The sequence below is a fragment of the Sebastes fasciatus genome, chromosome 21 (assembly GCF_043250625.1).
Source record: "Sebastes fasciatus isolate fSebFas1 chromosome 21, fSebFas1.pri, whole genome shotgun sequence".
NCBI classification, from domain to species: domain Eukaryota; kingdom Metazoa; phylum Chordata; class Actinopteri; order Perciformes; family Sebastidae; genus Sebastes; species Sebastes fasciatus.
The window spans coordinates 1,051,820-1,073,435 of NC_133815.1; the positions used below are offsets into that span (position 1 = coordinate 1,051,820).

The window sequence follows — 21,616 nt, forward strand, 5'->3', positions numbered from 1 at the left end:
ATCAGACCACAAATGAGACCAGAATTATCTCAACAACACCGACTCTCTCTCACTCGCTCTCTTCTTCACCGTCTGGGAAGATACTGAATGATTGAACAACTAAATGATGCCAATGCCATGATTTTGTTGATTGTGTGTTTGTATATTACATTTCTACTAAAATGTATTTACTAACTGAAGTTTAACACACTTTTCATAACAGAAAGATCATTAATTTGTGCATTCTTCCTCTTCGTATCTGTGACAGCTGTCAGTCACCCAGAACAGCTGTAATCTAAACAAACTAATACAGACTGTTAAACCACATTACTGACAGTAGCAGTAGTTTGTGTGTTCAGAGCTACTGAAATGTCTTTGTCCTCACAGAATTTATCAAGGATTCATGTGAATCAAATCATCTTGGTGTTTGCAGAGTTCAGTCCAGACCGAGAGCAGAGTCTCCAGTACCCAGCTGTCTGTCTATGGAGAGTGACGGGTCCAAAGAGGATCCTCCAGACTTCAGTAATGAACCTGGACCCTCAGAGTCAAAGTAAGAGACTGTTTTTACTGTAAGCTGACCTGGTGGACGATGAAGCATTGAGACTAAAAGATTTATATTCCTGATGCAGAACTATTAGTGCAGATACTGTTCAACCTGAGATGGATTAAACACAAACACACAAACTACTGATGGTATTTCTGTAGCAAAACACCTGAAAACCTCCATTTCACAATTTATCATCAATTTAAATCATGTTTTCATTCAGATCCACTGCAACAGGAAATAAACGGGGACACATCTGAAATGTTTACATTCACAGCTGTGAAATGGTCTAAAGATCTACGACTATTCAACATCTGGAAGAATGAGCTTCAAATGTGTAATTCAGTTTCTCATATTGGTCCTCTAAATACGTTGTTGGTTTGACTCCTCCTAGAATCAGCTGTTAGGACCTACTGGGTGTCATCTTGAATCAGTGCACATCAGAACTGTGTAACATGTGGTGAAAAAGCATCTGTAGAAAGTATTTGCTCACCTTGATCATAATGTGTTGATGGTTTGAGTTTGTTCTTTCACTACATGTGTAAAATATGGTGAAGGAAAAATCTGCTCAAAGGTCCACTTACTAATGATCCAGAGCTTTCAGTTGAAAGCTCTGGATCATTAGTAAGTGGACCTTTGAGTTTAGATTCTCTGCACCACATCTTGTTTCTGAAGGTCAAGAACAAACATCTCTGGTGTTAAACTATCTGCTGACATGAAATGGTCAGATGAAGATTTGTACCACTTCTGTTTTTAGAATATTTGAATTCATGTCTTCATTTGATAGTTGACAGTAGAAAGTGGCAGAAAACATATTGACATTAAAAAGTAACAGCAAGGACACCAGAGTTACCTGCTGTGTGTCTCAGACTGCTGGTCACCTCAATATTTAGACCACTTCAAACCTCAGTTCAAACCTAACTAACTCAAGCTAAGCTGCCCAAAGTGACTGTGAATCAGTAAAGGACACAATCAGCTCTCTTTAATGGAGGACTTTTACTGAGAAGTAGCTGCAGAAAATGATGAGTTTGTATTAAAGGGCAACAACGGACATTTTTAAAACATTGATATCATTCTGGAGGCTAAATAACATGATGGAAACAATACTGTAACTTGCTCATGTACGCTCATATTGAGAGGGCACACCAGGAAACCACGAGGTGGCAGCGTCATGACGGTAAACAGTAACTGACTGTCAGTGTGATATGAACGGAGAATAGAATCTCAACAACATTTGCAATATAAATAAACATGCTGTCACTTCTTGAATCTATTTTATGTGTTAACAATAAACACTTATGAAACAGGGAAACTGTGTCAGACCTTTCTGACTTCTTCAGTCTTCCAGTAGTTATAGTTTATGCAGGTGTTGTCCACTGAAACGGAGAGATCATGACAGGATTTCAGCATATGTTGTAACGTCATCCTGCAGCTAGTGACCATGCTAGCAACAGACACGGCATATTGGGAGCTAGCTAGTTAAACGGTAAAATAACGTTATCTATAACTAATTCCATAAATACAGTCCGAGACTATTGTTGACCACGTAGAGCACGGATGGGAATAGTCCAGATACCTTCCTGGTGTGCTGTTTTCTGTCATGGTCTCTCCGTTTCAGTGGACAACACTTGTATAAACTATAACTACTGTTAAACAAAAGAAGTCAGAAAGGTCTGACACAGTTTCCCTGTTTCATAAGTGTTTATTGTTAACACATAAAATAGATTCAAGAAGTGACAGCATGTTTATTTATATTGCAAATGTTGCTGAAATTCTTCACTCCGTTCATATCACACTGACAGGCAGTCACTGTTTACCGTGATGACGCTGCCACCTTGTGGTTTCCTCTCAGTATGTGCGTACATGAGCAGGTTGCAGTTCTTTTATGTAGATATATAGTTATTTAGCCTTAATATCAATGTTTTAAAAATGTCCGTTGATCCTCTTTAATAAACAAACTTCAGCCAGATCACTAAATGTTCAATAAGACAGTCAGATAGGAAAATCAGCTAATTCTTGTTTATTAAAGCAGGAGAGTTAAAATAAAGGAACATTTCCATCACAGACTGAATGCTGAATTCAAACAGAAGAGTAGCAACACTTTAACTCTTCTCTGTGACCATCTGAGCTTCAGTGTCGGCCAAGTCTGGATATTCTTCAGCAACCATCAACAAATGATTTTAGTAATAAAGTAATGTCTCCACAGAGAGAAGAAGAGGAGTCATGCTTCTGTGGAGGAGCTGATGTCCAGATCCAGAACAAGACCTGGACCTCAGACAGCCAGTCAGACCAGAACAAGACCTGGACCTCAGACAGCCAGTCAGACCAGCACTGTCCAAAGTAAGAATGTAGATCGTCTGCTGATGTCTTCATGTCTGGAAACAGGACTTGTTGTTTTAATACACTGACTATTGTTGAACCCAAAAGAAATAATTATGTATTTTTATGTTTTGTTTTTATGATAGCACTCCGTCTTTGCATTAACAATCAGAATGCTGTTTGTTCTCTATCTGCATAGATGAAGATGGAGAACTATTAAACTGTGTGTAAAGCAACAGCATCACTGTTCTATCACAGACAGACAGTCACACTGACTAACAGCCAGACAGCTTCTCATAATAGTCGTCCACCAGCGGGGGGCTTTTATTTTGAAGCAGCTAAAGGAAACGCAGTGTATTGGTCAACGAGATCCACGGTTCTTTGTTAGAGGTGCTATTCAGTAAATACAGGTCTACATAACACGACATGAAGATATTCTGCATTATATGATGAGTTTTAAATGTTACAGGGCGGTAGGAACAGCCACAGTGAGCTGTTTAGATGAAGAGCTGCTGGCGAGCAGCTGAGGCTCCGCCTCCTCTGCTGTCAATCAAACATGTACACCAACACACAGTCAGAGGCTGAGAGGAAAAGGAGCATTTATGATGCTTCTCTTTAAAAATAGAAACTATTAACAATAAATGTAAAATCACATTGACGTTAGTTTTGACTTCAAGAAGGGATGATGACTTTATAACCTTTACTTCTTTATATGTTCTTATATTGATTATTTTCATATTGGCAATGAAAGTAATACATTTCTGTGTTTTGTCTCAAACTTGTCTCTCTCTTTCAGCAGATAGAGGTCTGCAGGAGGTTGTAGATGAACATAAGATCAGTCTGAAGAAGAGATGTGAACGTGTGACTGAAGGAACTGAAGGAAGTGATGAAAAAGGAAGTGGAACCCTCCTCAACAGGATCTACACTGAGCTCTACATCACAGAGGGACAGAGTGAAGAGGTTAATACCCAACATGAGGTGAAGCAGCTTGAGACAGCTTCCAAGAAGAAGACCCTCCATGACGCTCCAATCAAGTGCCAGGACATCTTTAAAGCCTTACCTGACCAACAGGGACACATCAGAGTCGTTCTGACGAACGGCGTCGCTGGCATTGGAAAAACCTTCTCAGTGCAGAAGTTCACTCTGGACTGGGCAGCGGGCTTGGAGAACCAAGATGTCAGTCTGGTGGTTCTGCTTTCGTTCAGGGAGCTGAACTTGATCAGAGATGAGCAGTACAGTCTTCTCATGCTGCTCCGTGTTTTCCATCCAACATTACAGAAGGTCACAGCAGAGAAGCTCGCTGTCTGTAAAGTTCTGTTCATCTTTGACGGCCTGGATGAAAGCAGACTTTCACTGGATTTCAAGAACAAGAAGGTTGTGTCTGATGTGACCCAGAAGTCATCAGTCAACGTGCTGTTGACAAACCTCATCCAGGGGAATCTGCTTCCCTCAGCTCTCGTCTGGATAACTTCCCGACCTGCAGCAGCCAATCAGATCCCTCCTGCATGTGTTGACAGGGTAACAGAAGTACGAGGCTTCACTGACGCCCAGAAGGAGGAGTACTTCAGGAGGAGAGTCAGTGATGAAGAGCTGTCCAGCAGAATCATCTCACACATCACGACATCCAGGAGCCTCCACATCATGTGTCTAATCCCAGTCTTCTGCTGGATCACTGCTACAGTTCTGGACCACATGTTGACAACAGACCAGAGAGGAGAGCTGCCCAAGACCCTGACTGACATGTACTCACACTTCCTGTTGGTTCAGACAAAGAGGAAGAAGCAGAAGTATGGTGAGGGACGTGAGACGAGTCCACAGGAGCTGATGGAGGCTGACAGGGAAGTTCTTCTGAAGCTGGGGAGGCTGGCGTTTGAACAGCTGGAGAAAGGAAACATCATGTTCTACCAAGAAGACCTGGAGCGGTGTGGTCTGGATGTCACAGAGGCCTCAGTGTTCTCAGGAGTTTGTACAGAGATCTTCAAAAGAGAGAGTGTGATCTTCCAGAAAACAGTCTACTGCTTTGTTCACCTGAGCATTCAGGAGTTTCTGGCTGCAGTCTACATGTTTCACTGTTGCACAAACAGCAACACAGAGGTACTGGAGGCCTTCCTGGGAGAAGGATATGATGAGGAGGGTGATGATGATGTAGAGATGGATGGTGATGATGAGGAGGGGGGTGATGATGATGAGGAGGGGGGTGATGATGAGGAGGGGGGTGATGATGAGGAGGGTGATGAAAGCAACAATGACCATTACCCATCTCTGGATGTCTTCCTGAAGAGAGCCATGATGAAATCCCTTGAAAGTAAAAATGGCCACCTGGACCTGTTTGTTCGCTTCCTTCATGGCCTCTCTCTGGAGTCCAACCAGAAGCTCTTAGGAGGTCTGCTGGGTCAGACAGACAACAGTCCAGTTATCATCAAGAGAATCATCAACAACCTGAAGGAGATGAACATGTATGATAACGAACTCTCTCCTGACAGAAGCATCAACATCTTCCACTGTCTGACGGAGATGAACGACTCGGTACATCAGGAGATCCAAGAGTTCCTGAAGTCAGAGAACAGATCAGAGAAGAAACTCTCTGAGATCCACTGCTCAGCTCTGGCCTACATGCTGCAGATGTCAGAGGAGGTTCTGGATGAGTTGGACCTGAAGAAGTACAACACAACAGAGGAGGGACGACTGAGACTGATTCCAGCTGTGAGGAACTGCAGAAAAGCTGTGTAAGTCCAGATGTGATTAACTTTATAGATCAGTGTAGATTAGTAGTTTAGTTCTTCAAATATACACACTATAAATTATTCTTAAAATATAATATTGTTATAAGTGTTCCACGTGTTTATTACATAAATATATCAGTTGTATTTTGTCACAGATGTTTTTGAGCTGTTTCAAATGTTGAGTTAAAATGTTTCAGTAGGTTGTGTTTCTAGCTGTCAAGTTAATGAACACTTATTCTATGTATTTCTAATAATTGTTACATTTTACAGTTTTTTCTTATTTATGTTTTTGGGTGATGGAGACGACATGTGAATCTGGTAAAACAAATGAAAAGAACAAAAGATCAGCTGGCTGGTGGAGCGCTGGGTCTAACCGGTGTAACGGCAGCAACAGAACGTTTGCTGATCCGGCGGGGAGTCGGGGCGGTCCTGGGATCAGAGCCCTGGTGCTGGGGTTTACACTGGCTGAATATGAGCTAACTGCTAACTGGGGGTACGTCTCCTGGAGCGGCCGCACACTCTACTCCCGGCGAAGCAGCCTCCCGGCGGCGAGGAGGACGAGGCGGGGGGGCGAGTCGATTTCTCGTTTCTGCTTCTTCTAATTTAATCCAGACGGTCCGTTCAGAGCATGTCCGTTCAGAACGGGCCGAATGCTTGGCTTGTGGTGTAACCGTTACTCACGGTTAGGAACACCGGTGAAATACACTCCGTTTCACAGGAAGAAACAGACCCCGGTAACTGTTACTCACAGTCAGAAATATCGGTTCAATAAACTTAGCGGAGGAAATTTCCAAACAGGTGTATTAGTTGTTTGCTTTGACATAACCACCGCGGTTATAAAGTAGAGCAGGGTTTAATTATCGGAGGTATTTTCCTGGAGGTAACGTTATTAGTGTTATTAGTTAGTATCAAGTCTGACACCGGGGAAATACCGACCTACTCACGGGGGAAAAACACACACAGGTCACAGGTTACTCACGGTCACACCGGTGAAATACAATAGAAGAGTTTGGTTGTAAAGTGAACAGCAGTCAATGAGCCGCGGTCTGCCCAATGTGGATGACATGCTGGACTCAGTCTGCAGAGCCCTGAAGCCCCGCCCCCGCTGCTGAACAGAGCGCCGGTCGCTCGTTTATTCAAAGTTTAATAATATTGAACGTGTCACGCGTCCAAATTGCACCAAATTTGACAAAGCATGTCCTTGGGTCCCCAGCAATACACCCACTAAGTGTGAAGCCGATTGGATGAGCGGTTCTTAAGACATGAGAAGGACACACAGACAGACACACAGAGATTCCTTGTTTTATAGTTAGATAAAGAAACTATGAAAACGAGAATGAGAATCGGAGCAGCAGGGGCGGTATTGCATTCGCTTTACCGCACCGTTGTGACGAAAAGAGAGCTGAGCCGGAAGGCAAAGCTCTCGATCTACCGTTCAATCTTCGTTCCTACTCTCACCTATGGTCATGAGGGTTGGGTCATGACCGAAAGAACGAGGTCGCGGGTGCAAGCGGCCGAAATGGGTTTCCTCAGGAGGGTGGCTGGCGTCTCCCTTAGAGATAGGGTAAGAAGCTCAGTCATCCGTGAGGGACTCGGAGTAGAGTCCTTGCTCCTTTGCGTCGAAAGGAGCCAGTTGAGGTGGTTCGGGCATCTAGCACGGATGCCTCCTGGGCGCCTCCCTTGGGAGGTGTTCCAGGCACGACCAGCTGGGAGGAGACCACGGGGAAGACCCAGGACTAGGTGGAGAGATTATATCTCTACTCTGGCCTGGGAACGCCTCGGGATCCCCCAGTCAGAGCTGGTTAATGTGGCCCGGGAAAGGGAAGTTTGGGGTCCCCTGCTGGAGCTGTTGCCCCCGCGACCCGATCCCGGATAAGCGGTTGAAGATGGACTATGAAAACGCTCACAGACCCTGGATGTATTATTGACGAGCCCTCGGTGCAGCTCTACTTCTTGGTCCTCTCATGTTGGACTGAGGACAGACTGGACGCTACAGTGACTCACTATCGCCTCTCGAGGTACAAGTAGGCTAGTACTACAAGAAAGTCAGAGCCGGACCTCGCTGGTTGGCCGTAGATATCTCTGCAGCACAAAACATTGATGTATTTGGCATAACCTCAAAACTGTTACTTCTTCACATTCTTTTGTTAATGTTAATTTTTTCAATGTTTTAAACTAAAATTCTGGCCAGATCTTACATGTTGCACCTTTAAAGAACCTGGACAAAAAAACAACTCATGTCTGTTGCTTCCACACTGATTTCTACTGCATTTATTCTATTTTGTAACTGCTCTGTGTATATTCTGTTTTTATGTCTTTGAAGCACTTTGTAAAGTTGTTTTTGAAAAGTTCTGTATAGATAGATTCTTCTTATTACTATTATTATTATTATTATTGATTGAGTATGTAACTTTAGCTGAAGCAGCCACTGTGGCCACAAGTGACAATTATGGGGTAATGTTGAATGCTATGCTAACAGTGATGTGATAGCACAAGTAGGGATGTCACGGTACCAGAAATCTAGTAGTCGATACCAATACCAGCGTATTTCCACGATACCAAATTCGATACCATGGTAAAAAAAACAATAAATCCCATGTAATATGTACATGTGTCTATATCTATCCTCAGATTGCAAGCAGTAGTTTAAATTCACTGGCATGGTGACATTTCACTGGGTACAGGCTACCAGAGGTGGGACCAAGTCATTGTTTTAAAAGTCACAAGTAAGTCTCAAGTCTGTGACTCAAGTCCCAAGTCAAGTCAAGGCCATATGCGCTCTTCACCAAACGTAACGTGATTTTAACAGCAGAGTAACTGGATCCAACTGGTGCTCAGTAACAGAACGTTAGTTCTTCATGGTTTTCTCATGAAACTTGATTGGATGCTGTTGGATTGGTTCAAACTAAGTGGATCTGGGGAGTTAAGTGTAAGATAATCAAATACAAATCCCAATAACATTCACCGGAAATACAGAGTCCAGAGTTCAATAAAAAAAAACACCACCACTTTTCAGAGATTTAGCAACAAAAGATAGAAATTCAGTTTGTTCAGTTCAGTTTTTCCCCCACGAGTGAATCATCTTCTCGATCATAGAGGATCTCTGCATCTCTGGATCTCGCTGCTGCATGGCGGTGTGTGTGTGTGTGTGTGTGTGTGTGTGTGTGTGTGTGTGCGCGCGCCAATCTCCGACAGAGAGCAGAGGACAGAAGCAGCCGCATTTGGCGCTTGGCGGGTGTTAATTTCGGACCCTGCAGGCATCGTACGGTACCGTCGGTGCTGTAGAAAACGAGTACCGTCACGTTTTTGGAATTTTGGCATTGACTTGGTTCCGAAGTACCGGTTCTCGTGACATCCCTAAGCACAAGTGGAGAATATTCATCAAGTCAGTGAACTGATTCAGGCATGTCAGTTGCACAACAACATCCATCTAAAGTTTTAACATTAGCATTAGCTTGGGTTGTGCCGGTGTAAAATATTTCAAACCGGTGTGATATTAAGCCAAACACCGGACCGGACTGCTCTACCGAATCTTACCTCGAGGTGTCACACTTAAAGGGACTGTTTGTAACTTCTTACATCACCCGGGTCGGTGTCCCATGCGCGCTCGCATATGCGCTCTTGCGTGTGTCTACGCTGTTCAGACTCAGACTCCAACACAAACTACACGAAAGCACCAAAACCTCTTGGTTGTATCTAGTGAAGCCTGTCTGTTAAACAGTGTTGGCCGCGGTCGGAGGACGCGGGGGAGACCGTAGCTTTGGTCTCCAGGACCGGAGTCTCTGCTGTACTCTGCTCCTCTTCTCCTCTGCTCCTCTGCATGCCTTCACTCAGCTCACTTCACCTCACGTGCATGCTGCTCACTCCACACTGCAGAAGAGTTAGTTTAGCTCTGAGAATATCTAGTGAATGTTCAGTGGACGTTTGTGCAGAAATAACTGCTGCAGCTCCTCCAGACCAACAGAGGTTTCCCGTGTCTTGTGAAGTGACGGGGCTCCGCAGAGAGAAACGTTATCGTCTCCGACCAAAACTCCGGCGTCTCTCCTGTTCCCTCCGGCCGCAGTCGGGAGGCTGAGGCAGGAAAAGCCAACACTAGGATCAGCATTGATTCATGGAGAGACCTTCGTCTGGTCAGCTAACATTACTGCCAAGCAGCTGAAATATAGAGTGATATTGTGCTTTTAGCTGACGTGTGTCGCCTCACTGTGTTGAGCGATGCTCGTTCATGTCTTTTTGGAGCGAGCACAAGCGCAAGCCCGACGCTGACTTTAGTTGACTTACGGCCACAGGTGTCGCTGTTAACAAGCATTTCTGAAACTTACAAATAGTCTCTTTAACTCAGCCGCCGCAGAGAGTCCATGGTTGAGAGTGCAGCGACTCCAGTCCACTTGGTTGCAGTAATGCACCTCTTAACTGGTTTACCAACTGCCAATAAACACTAAAGAAGAAGAAGCGGCACCACATTACACCTTACCTCGTGTGTTTTTGTGCTCATCTCTTTCGTTGGCTTCAAATCCAAAATGTTTCACTTGTTGCTGCAGTTTTACGGATAATGAATGAATGAATGAGACCAGCTCTGCCATGTCTCGTCTCGTCACAACAAAAAACACATGAACTTCCTCGTAAACAAACCTCTTGTTTAGTAACCAACATAACATCATAATATTACGTTAATCACGTTGTCATATTGCTTATTAGTAACGCAATACAGGCTGGATTTAGCACTGTGACTCTGTCGGCACAGGTTGTTGATGTAGGATACTTTTTAATTTGCCAGAATGACAAATGTCGGTTCTGCCGTTTAGCATAAAATCAAAACCGGTTCAAGCTCGTACACCGGACCGGACCGGTAAAACCGAAAATCGACCCAACTCTAGCATTAGCCACCGTAAACTACTGATCATACGAGACAAAGATCGTCGTTGTAAAACCCCTGAGTGTGTTGAATCGAGCAATGGTACATTTTATTGCTCATGAAGTCAAGTTGTGTTCCATCATCTTGTTTTAAAGTCTTTCCTTTTATTCTGTTACTCACAGAAGGAAACTCAGGTGTTTCTCTCTCTTGTTGCTGTAGAGAAGAGTAGTAACAGGAAATACACAGCTTCCACCAATAACAGCGGTCTGATGAATATATAACAGCAGAATGGTAGAATTCAGACTTTTTAAGAGATCTTATACACACCAAAGATCAGTGTTATGTTTTTAATGCTGATACACTGATAACATCTTTCTGATGACATTGTGTCGTAAATAATACATCCTCATTGGTTCATTAATTGTGTTTGTGAGCTGAATATGTTTGATGCTCAGAAAAGAGTGTTAATGACAAAACGCCATGCAGTCATCAAAATATGGAATTATAAGAATGTTTAATTATGTACAGGTCTAATATTATTACACAATCTGTTTAATTTCTCTACCGTTTGGCAGCAGTCACTGAATTTTCCCATTTATGGACGTGAACCTGACAGCAGCAGGTAGCTAGCAAAGAGAGGTCATCTTTCTCAACCGTGTTATTATTACTTATTCACTGAGTTTTATGCTAACTTTGTGGAGACAGACCTGGGATCAGATCACACTGACAGACTGGACATTAGGGAAGCCTCAATGCAATTACATTTTCTCACTCTTCATCTGCAAAATTAAAGAAAAACAAAGATTAAAAGTCTGCAGGTTTGAGAGAGAGTGATGAGAATTATTGTTTCATGTCAAACAGTGAGATAAGATCAGCTGAACCACTGATGTGAGGAGCAAATGTTAATCAAAGAAGTATATATCAAACTGTTTAGTCATCAAATGCATGAAGTATATATAAACTGTCCTCTTTCATAATAACATATTTTGTATTCTTTGTGTCATCACAGACTTTCTAACTGTGGACTCTCAGATACTCACTATGAAGTTGTGGCCTCAGCTCTGAAGTCCAACCCCTCCTATCTGAGAGAGCTGGACCTGAGTAGAAACGACCTGAAGGATTCAGGAGTGAAGCTGCTTTCTGCTGGACTGGAGAGTCCAAACTGTAGACTGAAGACTCTGAGGTCAGTTCACTGACTGTAGCTTATGTAGTTTGTACACACACACTCTCTGCACTGGCTCTGCTCCAGATGGCTCTAGAGAGGGACTTTAACGTAGCTCTCCAACACGCTTGCCACACAGGAGAGGCTTCAGTTGGTTGTAATCTCCTCACCTCACCGCTAGATACCGCCAGATGCTACACTCTGGACCTTTAACCACAGACCTTATTTCAGGCATCTAACTAAAAACCTATTCAAAAAACCCATTGACTTCCAGACGAGGGAACAGGAAGTGCTAAAATGCTAACTCATCTCTTGGTTTTAGGACTCATTCCTGCAGCGCTCTATTTGAACATGTCTAAAGGTGCAGCACTCTTCAACAAACACGTATTGCACCAACTTAAAGACACATAAGTGATGATTATGAACGACACCATCAAATTAGAGGTTTCTATGGTTCTAAGTTATTCCCACGTTCTTTTTGACAGCAGATCTAACTGTGCTCTGTTTTCATGTCAGCATTGTCTAATTATTTGAAGCCACAGACATTTAGATTACAACAACCAAATAAATATTCTACATCAGAAACATCTTTAGAGGTTCATATTTTTTTCAGGTCTATCTGAATACAATACTCACATGTTCATATGTACATTCAAAGAGTTATTGATGTCTGTCATCATTCCTTCTGTCTGTGAAGCAATCCCCGTATAACCTGAGTGTTACGAGATGAGGACTAAATCCAGTCTTGTTCTGTGTAAAATGACCTGTAACGTTGATCTTAAACGAATCAGAGGCTTCAGCAGTCTGAGTTAGATGTATTAGAGCTGGGTGACTTGGACAAAATCAAATATCACAATATTTTTGACGAAATACTTTGATATCGATATTGTAGGGTTGACCATTGGTGCTTTCACAAAATATTTACACAATGAGATTTCTGATAAATAATCATCAGTAATGTGGATCTCATGACGAAGTGTAAATGACAAATAATAGAACAGCTGGAACAGTCTGGTAAGTTTAGAAAATGACATCACTTTACTGTAATATAGCCTTTAAAACCAGGAAAAGACAACACTTATTCCATATCATGATATTACTAGGGCTGTCAATCGATTAAAATATTTAATCACGATTAATCACACATTTTTTATCTGTTCTAAATGAACCTTAAAGGGAGATTTGTCAAGTATTTAGTCCTCTTATCAACATGGGAGTAGACAAATATTCTGCTTTATGCAAATGTATGTATATATTTATTATTGTAAATCAATTAACAACACAAAACAATGACAGATATTGTCCAGAAACCCTCACAGGTACTGCATTTAGCATGAAACAATATGCTCAAATCATTACACGGCAAACTGCAGCCCAACAGGCAACAACAGCTGTCAGTGTGTCAGTGTGCTGACTTGACTATGACTTGCCCCAAACTGCATGTGATTATCATAAAGTGGGCATGTCTGTAAAGGGGAGACTCGTGGGTACCCATAGAACCCATTTACATTCACTGATCTGGAGGTCAGAGGTCAAGGGACCCCTTTGAAAATGGACATGAAGGTTTGTCCTCGCCAAAATTTAGCGCAAGTTTGGAGCGTTATTTAACCTCCTTCATGACGAGCTAGTATGACATGGTTGGTACCGATGGATTCATCAGGTTTTGTAGTTTCCTATAATACCAGTATCTTCACTCTAGCTTTAATGCTCGCTACAACATCTGGAAGATCGATTGCGTTAATGTATTAAAGAAATTTGTGGAGTTAAAACGATTAACTTTGACAGCCCTAGATATTACGATATCCAAAATCTAAGACGATATCTCGTCACGATATCGATATAATATGGACATATTGCCCAGCCTTAGTATGTTTCCAGTCAGTATGTTGTGTAGAACTATATTTCCCTGGATGTGCTAGAGCAGCTACAGAACACTAGCAGTACACAGAAAGACAGGCAACCGGAAATGAGGCAATACTCTTACCGCAAGCACGTCAGCCTGAAGAGAATGAATGAATGAGAGCTCTGTTTGACTGTTTGTATTTTACAGTTTCTAACCTGCATCCTGTTGGCTTCAGGTGTTTGGAGTTTACATTTTCTAAACTTCTACGTTCTAAACCTTCTTCAGCTCTGAACACATTATTAAACATTGAATGATTTCAAGCTGGAACGTTGTCTTCTAAACTTACATCATTTATTCTTTATTCAGATTGAGTCTCTGCAGTTTGTCAGAGATCAGCTGTGCTTCTCTGGCCTCAGCTCTGAAGTCCAACCCCTCCCATCTGAGAGAGCTGGATCTGACTAACGACAACCTGCAGGATTCAGGAGTGGAGCTCCTGTCGGGTTTTCTGGAGAGTCCACACTGTAGACTGGAGACTCTGAGGTCAGACACCATTTTTTTACTTTTTATTTATGTATTTTCCAGTTTTATTACACTGAACAAATTTCACATCAAACATAAAAACAAAGATAAACTCATAAAACTAAAACAAAAAAGGGGTGGGGCGGGGGTGGGGAGCGCACTACTTTGACATTACAAAATTTGATCTGTTCTTTTCAGATCATCTGTGAACATGAGCCATCTTTTCTCTTGTATGCAATCCATTTTCCCAGCGTTGTTCATGGGTCCTTGCTTTAGTCCTCAGATAATGGGTCAGCTTTTCCATAGAGTATATTTCCTCTTCCCCTGGCTCCAGGGATGCAGTTAACTATGGTAGCTCTGGCTCCAGGGATGCAGTTAACTATGGTAGCTCTGGCTCCAGGGATGCAGTTAACTATGGTAGCTCTGGCTCCAGGGATGCAGTTAACGATGGTAGCTCTGGCTCCAGGGATGCAGTTAACTATGGTAGCTCTGGCTCCAGGGATGCAGTTAACTATGGTAGCTCTGGCTCCAGGGATGAAGTTAACTATGGTAGCTCTGGCTCCAGGGATGCAGTTAACTATGGTAGCTCTGGCTCCAGGGATGTAGTTAACTATGGTAGCTCTGGCTCCAGGGATACAGTTAACTATGGTAACTCTGGCTCTAGGGATGCAGTTAACTATGGTAGCTCTGGCTCCAGGGATACAGTTAACTATGGTAACTCTGGCTCCAGGGATGCAGTTAACTATGGTAGCTGGTTTAACTTCACGTTTCTCAGAATAGAGCTGCCGATAACAAGAGATGGTTTCTCAGCGGGTGTGTCGCTGAGTGGGGAGAATCTGTTTGAAACGTGGAGTGGTTGGTGGTGAACCGTGGGCTTCAGTTTAGGACTATGCTTCCTTCGGACAGTCACCCAGCCTCCCGGCTGCTCGGGGGTTGCCGGGGGACGGCTAGCAGGAGCTACGCTTGGCCGGTCCTCACCGGCTAGGGGCTGGCTAACTACAGAAGCTAATGATTTAGTTTCCATGGTGCGGAACCGGGCTCCTAATTCACTAACCCTCGCCTCCAATGCAGCAAGTGCACTACATTTAATACATGTACCATTATCACTAAAGGAGGCAGAGGAATAACTAAATATGAGACACACAGAGCAGGAGAGATCAGGAGAGGGAGAGAGAGAAGCCATCGCTAACTGCTAAGCTACTGCTATGCTACAGTACGATAGCCCAGCTAGCGTTAGCAGAGCTGAATAGCTTGCATCAACTGTGGGATTATGGAGAAGTCTCTAAAAAGGAGCGAGTTATGAGTGCTTAAGCAGAACTAGTGTAAGTATGAATGTAGCGGGTAATTAGCCGCTGTAATAAAGAGTAGAACTATATTGCCCTGGATGTGCTAGAGCAGCTACAGAACACTAGCAGTACACAGAAAGACAGGCAACCGGAAATGAGGCAATACTCTTACCGCAAGCACGTCAGCCTGAAGAGAATGAATGAATGAGAGCTCTGTTTCACTGTTTGTATTTTACAGTTTTTAACCTGCATCCTGTTGGCTTCAGGTGTTTGGAGTTTACATTTTCTAAACTTCTACGTTCTAAACCTTCTTCAGCTCTGAACACATTATTAAACATTGAATGATTTCAAGCTGGAACGTTGTCTTCTAAACTTACATCATTTATTCTTTATTCAGATTGTGGAACTGCAGATTGTCAGAGATCAGCTGTGCTTCTCTGGTCTCAGCTCTGAAGTCCAACCCCTCCCATCTGAGAGAGCTGGATCTGAACTACAACAACCTGCAGGATTTAGGAGTGAAGATGCTGTGTGGTTTTCTGGAGAGTCCACACTGTAGACTGAAGACTCTGAGGTCAGACACCATTTTTTTTTTTTACTTTTTATTTATGTATTTTCCAGTTTTATTAGACTGAACAGATTTCACATCAAACATAAAAACAAAGATAAACTCATAAAACTAAAACTAAAAAAAGGGGGGTCACTACTCTGACATTACAAACTTTGATCTGTTCTTTTCAGATCATCTGTGAACATGAGCCATCTTTTCTCTTGTATGCAATCCATTTTCCCAGCGTTGTTCATGGGTCCTTGCTTTAGTCCTTAGATAATGGGTCAGCTTTTCCATAGAGTATATTTCCTCTTCCCCTGGCTCCAGGGATGAAGTTAACTATGGTAGCTCTGGCTCCAGGGATGCAGTTAACTATGGTAGCTCTGGCTCCAGGGATGCAGTTAACTATGGTAGCTCTGGCTCCAGGGATGCAGTTAACTATTGTAGCTCTGGCTACAGGGATGCAGTTAACTATGGTAGCTCTGGCTCCAGGGATGCAGTTAACTATGGTAGCTCTGGCTCCAGGGATGCAGTTAACTATGGTAGCTCTGGCTCCAGGGATGCAGTTAACTATGGTAGCTCTGGCTCCAGGGATGCAGTTAACTATGGTAGCTCTGGCTCCAGGGATGTAGTTAACTATGGCAGCTCTAGCTCCAGGGATAGTGTTAACTATGGTAGCTCTGGCTCCAGGGATAGTGTTAACTATGGTAGCTCTGGCTCCAGGGATGCAGTTAACTATGGTAGCTCTGGCTCCAGGGATAGTGTTAACTATGGTAGCTCTGGCTCCAGGGATGCAGTTAACGATGGTAGCTCTGGCTCCAGGAATAGTGTTAACTATGGTAGCTCTGGCTCCAGGGATGCAGTTAACTATGGTAGCTCTGGCTCCAGGGATGAAGTTAACTATGGCAGCTCTGGCTCCAGGGATGCAGTTAACTATGGTAGCTCTGGCTCCAGGGATGCAGTTAACTATGGTAGCTCTGGCTCCAGGGATGCAGTTAACTATGGTAGCTGGTTTAACTTCACGTTTCTCAGAATAGAGCTGCCGATAACCAGAGTTGGTTTCTCAGCGGGTGTGTCGCTGAGTGGGGAGAATCTGTTTGAAACGTGGAGTGGTTGGTGGTGAACCGTGGGCTTCAGTTTAGGACTATGCTTCCTTCGGACAGTCAGCCAGCCTCCCGGCTGCTCGGGGGTTGCCGGGGGACGGCTAGCAGGAGCTACGCTTGGCCGGCCCTCACCGGCTAGGGGCTGGCTAACTACAGAAGCTAATGATTTAGTTTCCATGGTGCGGAACCGGGCTCCTAATTCACTAACCCTCGCCTCCAATGCAGCAAGTGCACTACATTTAATACATGTACCATTATCACTAAAGGAGGCAGAGGAATAACTAAACATGAGACACACAGAGCAGGAGAGAGCAGGAGAGGGAGAGAGAGAAGCCATCGCTAACTGCTAAGCTACTGCTATGCTACAGTACGATAGCCCAGCTAGCGTTAGCAGAGCTGAATAGCTTGCAAGCAACTGTGGGATTATGGAGAAGTCTCTAAAAAGGAGCGAGTTATGAGTGCTTAAGCAGAACTAGTGTAAGTATGAATGTAGCGGGTAATTAGCCGCTGTAATAAAGAGTAGAACTATATTGCCCTGGATGTGCTAGAGCAGCTACAGAACACTAGCAGTACACAGAAAGACAGGCAACCGGAAATGAGGCAATACTCTTACCGCAAGCACGTCAGCCTGAAGAGAATGAATGAATGAGAGCTCTGTTTCACTGTTTGTATTTTACAGTTTTTAACCTGCATCCTGTTGGCTTCAGGTGTTTGGAGTTTACATTTTCTAAACTTCTACGTTCTAAACCTTCTTCAGCTCTGAACACATTATTAAACATTGAATGATTTCAAGCTGGAACGTTGTCTTCTAAACTTACATCATTTATTCTTTATTCAGATTGGGGAGCTGCAGTTTGTCAGAGATCAGCTGTGCTTCTCTGGCCTCAGCTCTGAAGTCCAACCCCTCCCATCTGAGAAAGCTGGATCTGGGTAACAACAACCTGCAGGATTCAGGAGTAAAGCTGCTGTCTGGTTTTCTGGAGAGTCCACACTGTAGACTGGAGGCTCTGAGGTCAGACACCATTTTTTTTTTTTACTTTTTATTTATGTATTTTCCAGTTTTATTACACTGAACAAATTTCACATCAAACATAAAAACAAAGATAAACTCATAAAACTAAAACAAAAAAGGGGGGGGGGGGGAGCGCACTACTTTGACATTACAAAATTTGATCTGTTCTTTTCAGATCATCTGTGAACATGAGCCATCTTTTCTCTTGTATGCAATCCATTTTCCCAGCGTTGTTCATGGGTCCTTGCTTTAGTCCTCAGATAATGGGTCAGCTTTTCCATAGAGTATATTTCCTCTTCCCCTGGCTCCAAGGATGCAGTTAACTATGGTAGCTCTGGCTCCAGGGATGAAGTTAACTATGGTAGCTCTGGCTCCAGAGATGCAGTTAACTATGGTAGCTCTGGCTCCAGGGATGCAGTTAACTATGGTAGCTGGTTTAACTTCACGTTTCTCAGAATAGAGCTGCCGATAACCAGAGTTGGTTTCTCAGCGGGTGTGTCGCTGAGTGGGGAGAATCTGTTTGAGACGTGGATTGGTTGGTGGTGAACCGTGGGCTTCAGTTTAGGACTATGCTTCCTTCGGACAGTCACCCAGCCTCCCGGCTGCTCGGGGGTTGCCGGGGGACGGCTAGCAGGAGCTACGCTTGGCCGGCCCGCACCGGCTAGGGGCTGGCTAACTACAGAAGCTAATGATTTAGTTTCCATGGTGCAGAACCGGCTCCTAATTCACTAACCGTCGCCTCCAATGCAGCAAGTGCACTACATTTAATACATGTACCATTATCACTAAAGGAGGCAGAGGAATAACTAAACATGAGACACACAGAGCAGGAGAGAGCAGGGGCCTCATGTATAAAAGACTGCGCAGCTTTCACACTGGAAGATGGCGTACTCACAAAATTGGAAAAGTACGTAAGCACAGAAATTTCCACATGTATAAAACCCTGCGTACGCCTGTTCCTGCGCACCTTTCCTTTATACATCCCAGTTAACATTAAATTGAGCGCAGCTGCACGTGCCACTTGGTCTGCCTTGTCTCCTCCCATTAATAACTATGTAAATGACTATAAACACGCGCCATGCTGTCAACTATTGTCCAAATAACGATGGCAAATCACGCTGGAAAAGGAACAAAAAAGAAGAATTTCACCGAGTGTGAAATTGAAGTGTTTGTTACTGAGGTGGAGGCTAGAAAACATATTTTATTTGATGGTCTTTCATCAGGAATCAGTAACAAACGCAACGTCTCCACATCAGCTGTACCTCCGCTTCTCGACTGCTACGAGCGCCGGTCTGGCTGCGTCTTCACTAACGCTGTGCTGGAGTCACAGAGAGAGATTGTAAATATAATGAAGAATATATATATACATGCAACGAATTAAAAAGAATGAATGACGTTCTTGGTGGGATAAGTCATATATTAAAAGACCTTGTTGAAAAATAAATGCTCGTCTCAACTCACCTCGTTGCTTTACATTCTGTGTATCTCATCCAAATGGCGCTGTATAGCTGCTGCATTTGGCTCCTTGTTAGGTGGGCCAGGGTCCGGTTCATCCGTCTGTAGCTCCTCTGGAGCACAGGCTCACCACGTTGGTTTGCCACATTGTGCAGCACGCGATTTTGGTTTTGGCACAGTGGTTAAGGCATGTCATCTCTGGGACATTAGTTTGAATGTGTTTTTGTTGTGCCTCTCTGATGTTAAATATTATGCGAATGTAAGAAATATGTTGTTTTTTTTTTGATCCCACATCATAAATAAAGCTCAGTAAGTTGAGTGGAAAAATATTTGTACACATTTGGCGAGTTTCAGTACTTTGTAGTTTGACACTGCCAGATGACAGAGTTTGGAGGACGGCCCGCACATTCTCACGTCACGTTGATTTTTATACATCCCGGCGTGAGCGTGAAACACAGCGTACGCAACACTTTAGTATGTGCGCACCGTTTATACATGAGGCCCCAGGAGAGGGAGAGAAAGAAGCCATCGCTAACTGCTAAGCTACTGCTATGCTACAGTACGATAGCCCAGCTAGCGTTAGCAGAGCTGAATAGCTTGCATCAACTGTGGGATTATGGAGAAGTCTCTAAAAAGGAGCGAGTTATGAGTGCTTAAGCAGAACTAGTGTAAGTATGAATGTAGCGGGTAATTAGCCGCTGTAATAAAGAGTAGAACTATATTGCCCTGGATGTGCTAGAGCAGCTACAGAACACTAGCAGTACACAGAAAGACAGGCAACCGGAAATGAGGCAATACTCTTACCGCAAGCACGTCAGCCTGAAGAGAATGAATGAATGAGAGCTCTGTTTCACTGTTTGTATTTTACAGTTTTTAACCTGCATCCTGTTGGCTTCAGGTGTTTGGAGTTTACATTTTCTAAACTTCTACGTTCTAAACCTTCTTCAGCTCTGAACACATTATTAAACATTGAATGATTTCAAGCTGGAACGTTGTCTTCTAAACTTACATCATTTATTCTTTATTCAGATTGGAGAGCTGCAGTTTGTCAGAGATCAGCTGTGCTTCTCTGGCCTCAGCTCTGAAGTCCAACCCCTCCCATCTGAGAGAGCTGAATCTGAGAGGAAACAAGCTGCAGGATTCAGGAGTGAAGCTCCTGTGTGGTTTTCTGGAGAGTCCACACTGTAGACTGGAGACTCTGAGGTCAGACAATTTTTTTTTTTTACTTTTTATTTATGTATTTTCCAGTTTTATTACACTGAACAAATTTCACATCAAACATAAAAACAAAGATAAACTCATAAAACTAAAACAAAAAAGGTGGGGGGCACTACTCTGACATTACAAACTTTGATCTGTTCTTTTCAGATCATCTGTGAACATGAGCCATCTTTTCTCTTGTATGCAATCCATTTTCCCAGCGTTGTTCATGGGTCCTTGCTTTAGTCCTCAGATAAAGGGTCAGCTTTTCCATAGAGTATATTTCCTCTTCCCCTGGCTCCAGGGATGCAGTTAACTATGGTAACTCTGACTCCAGGGATGCAGTTAACTATGGTAGCTCTGGCTCCAGGGATGCAGTTAACTATGGTAGCTCTGGCTCCAGGGATGCAGTTAACTATGGTAGCTCTGGCTCCAGGGATGCAGTTAACTATGGTAGCTCTGGCTCCAGGGATGCAGTTAACTATGGTAGCTCTGGCTCCAGGGATGCGGTTAACTATGGTAGCTCTGGCTCCAGGGATGCAGTTAACTATGGTAGCTGGTTTAACTTCACGTTTCTCTGAATAGAGCTGCCGATAACCAGAGTTGGTTTCTCAGCAGGTGTGTCGCTGAGTGGGGAGAATCTGTTTGAAACGTGGAGTGGTTGGTGGTGAACCGTGGGCTTCAGTTTAGGACTATGCTTCCTTCGGACAGTCACCCAGCCTCCCGGCTGCTCGGGGGTTGCCGGGGGACGGCTAGCAGGAGCTACGCTTGGCCGGCCCTCACCGGCTAGGGGCTGGCTAACTACAGAAGCTAATGATTTAGTTTCCATGGTGCGGAACCGGGCTCCTAATTCACTAACCCTCGCCTCCAATGCAGCAAGTGCACTACATTTAATACATGTACCATTATCACTAAAGGAGGCAGAGGAATAACTAAACATGAGACACACAGAGCAGGAGAGAGCAGGAGAGGGAGAGAGAGAAGCCATCGCTAACTGCTAAGCTACTGCTATGCTTCAGTACGATAGCCCAGCTAGCGTTAGCAGAGCTGAATAGCTTGCAAGCAACTG

General features: G+C 43.7%; 1 protein-coding gene across 1 annotated transcript in view; it reads left to right on the top strand.

Moving 5' to 3' along the window:
- Positions 1 to 21,616, top strand: part of LOC141759838 (uncharacterized) — a 211,341-nt gene that overhangs the window by 105,258 nt on the left and 84,467 nt on the right. Inside the window, 5 exon segments of the mRNA XM_074622258.1 lie at positions 11,430 to 11,603; positions 13,792 to 13,965; positions 15,628 to 15,801; positions 17,719 to 17,892; positions 20,377 to 20,550. Coding sequence (XP_074478359.1) covers positions 11,430 to 11,603; positions 13,792 to 13,965; positions 15,628 to 15,801; positions 17,719 to 17,892; positions 20,377 to 20,550 — 870 coding nt within the window.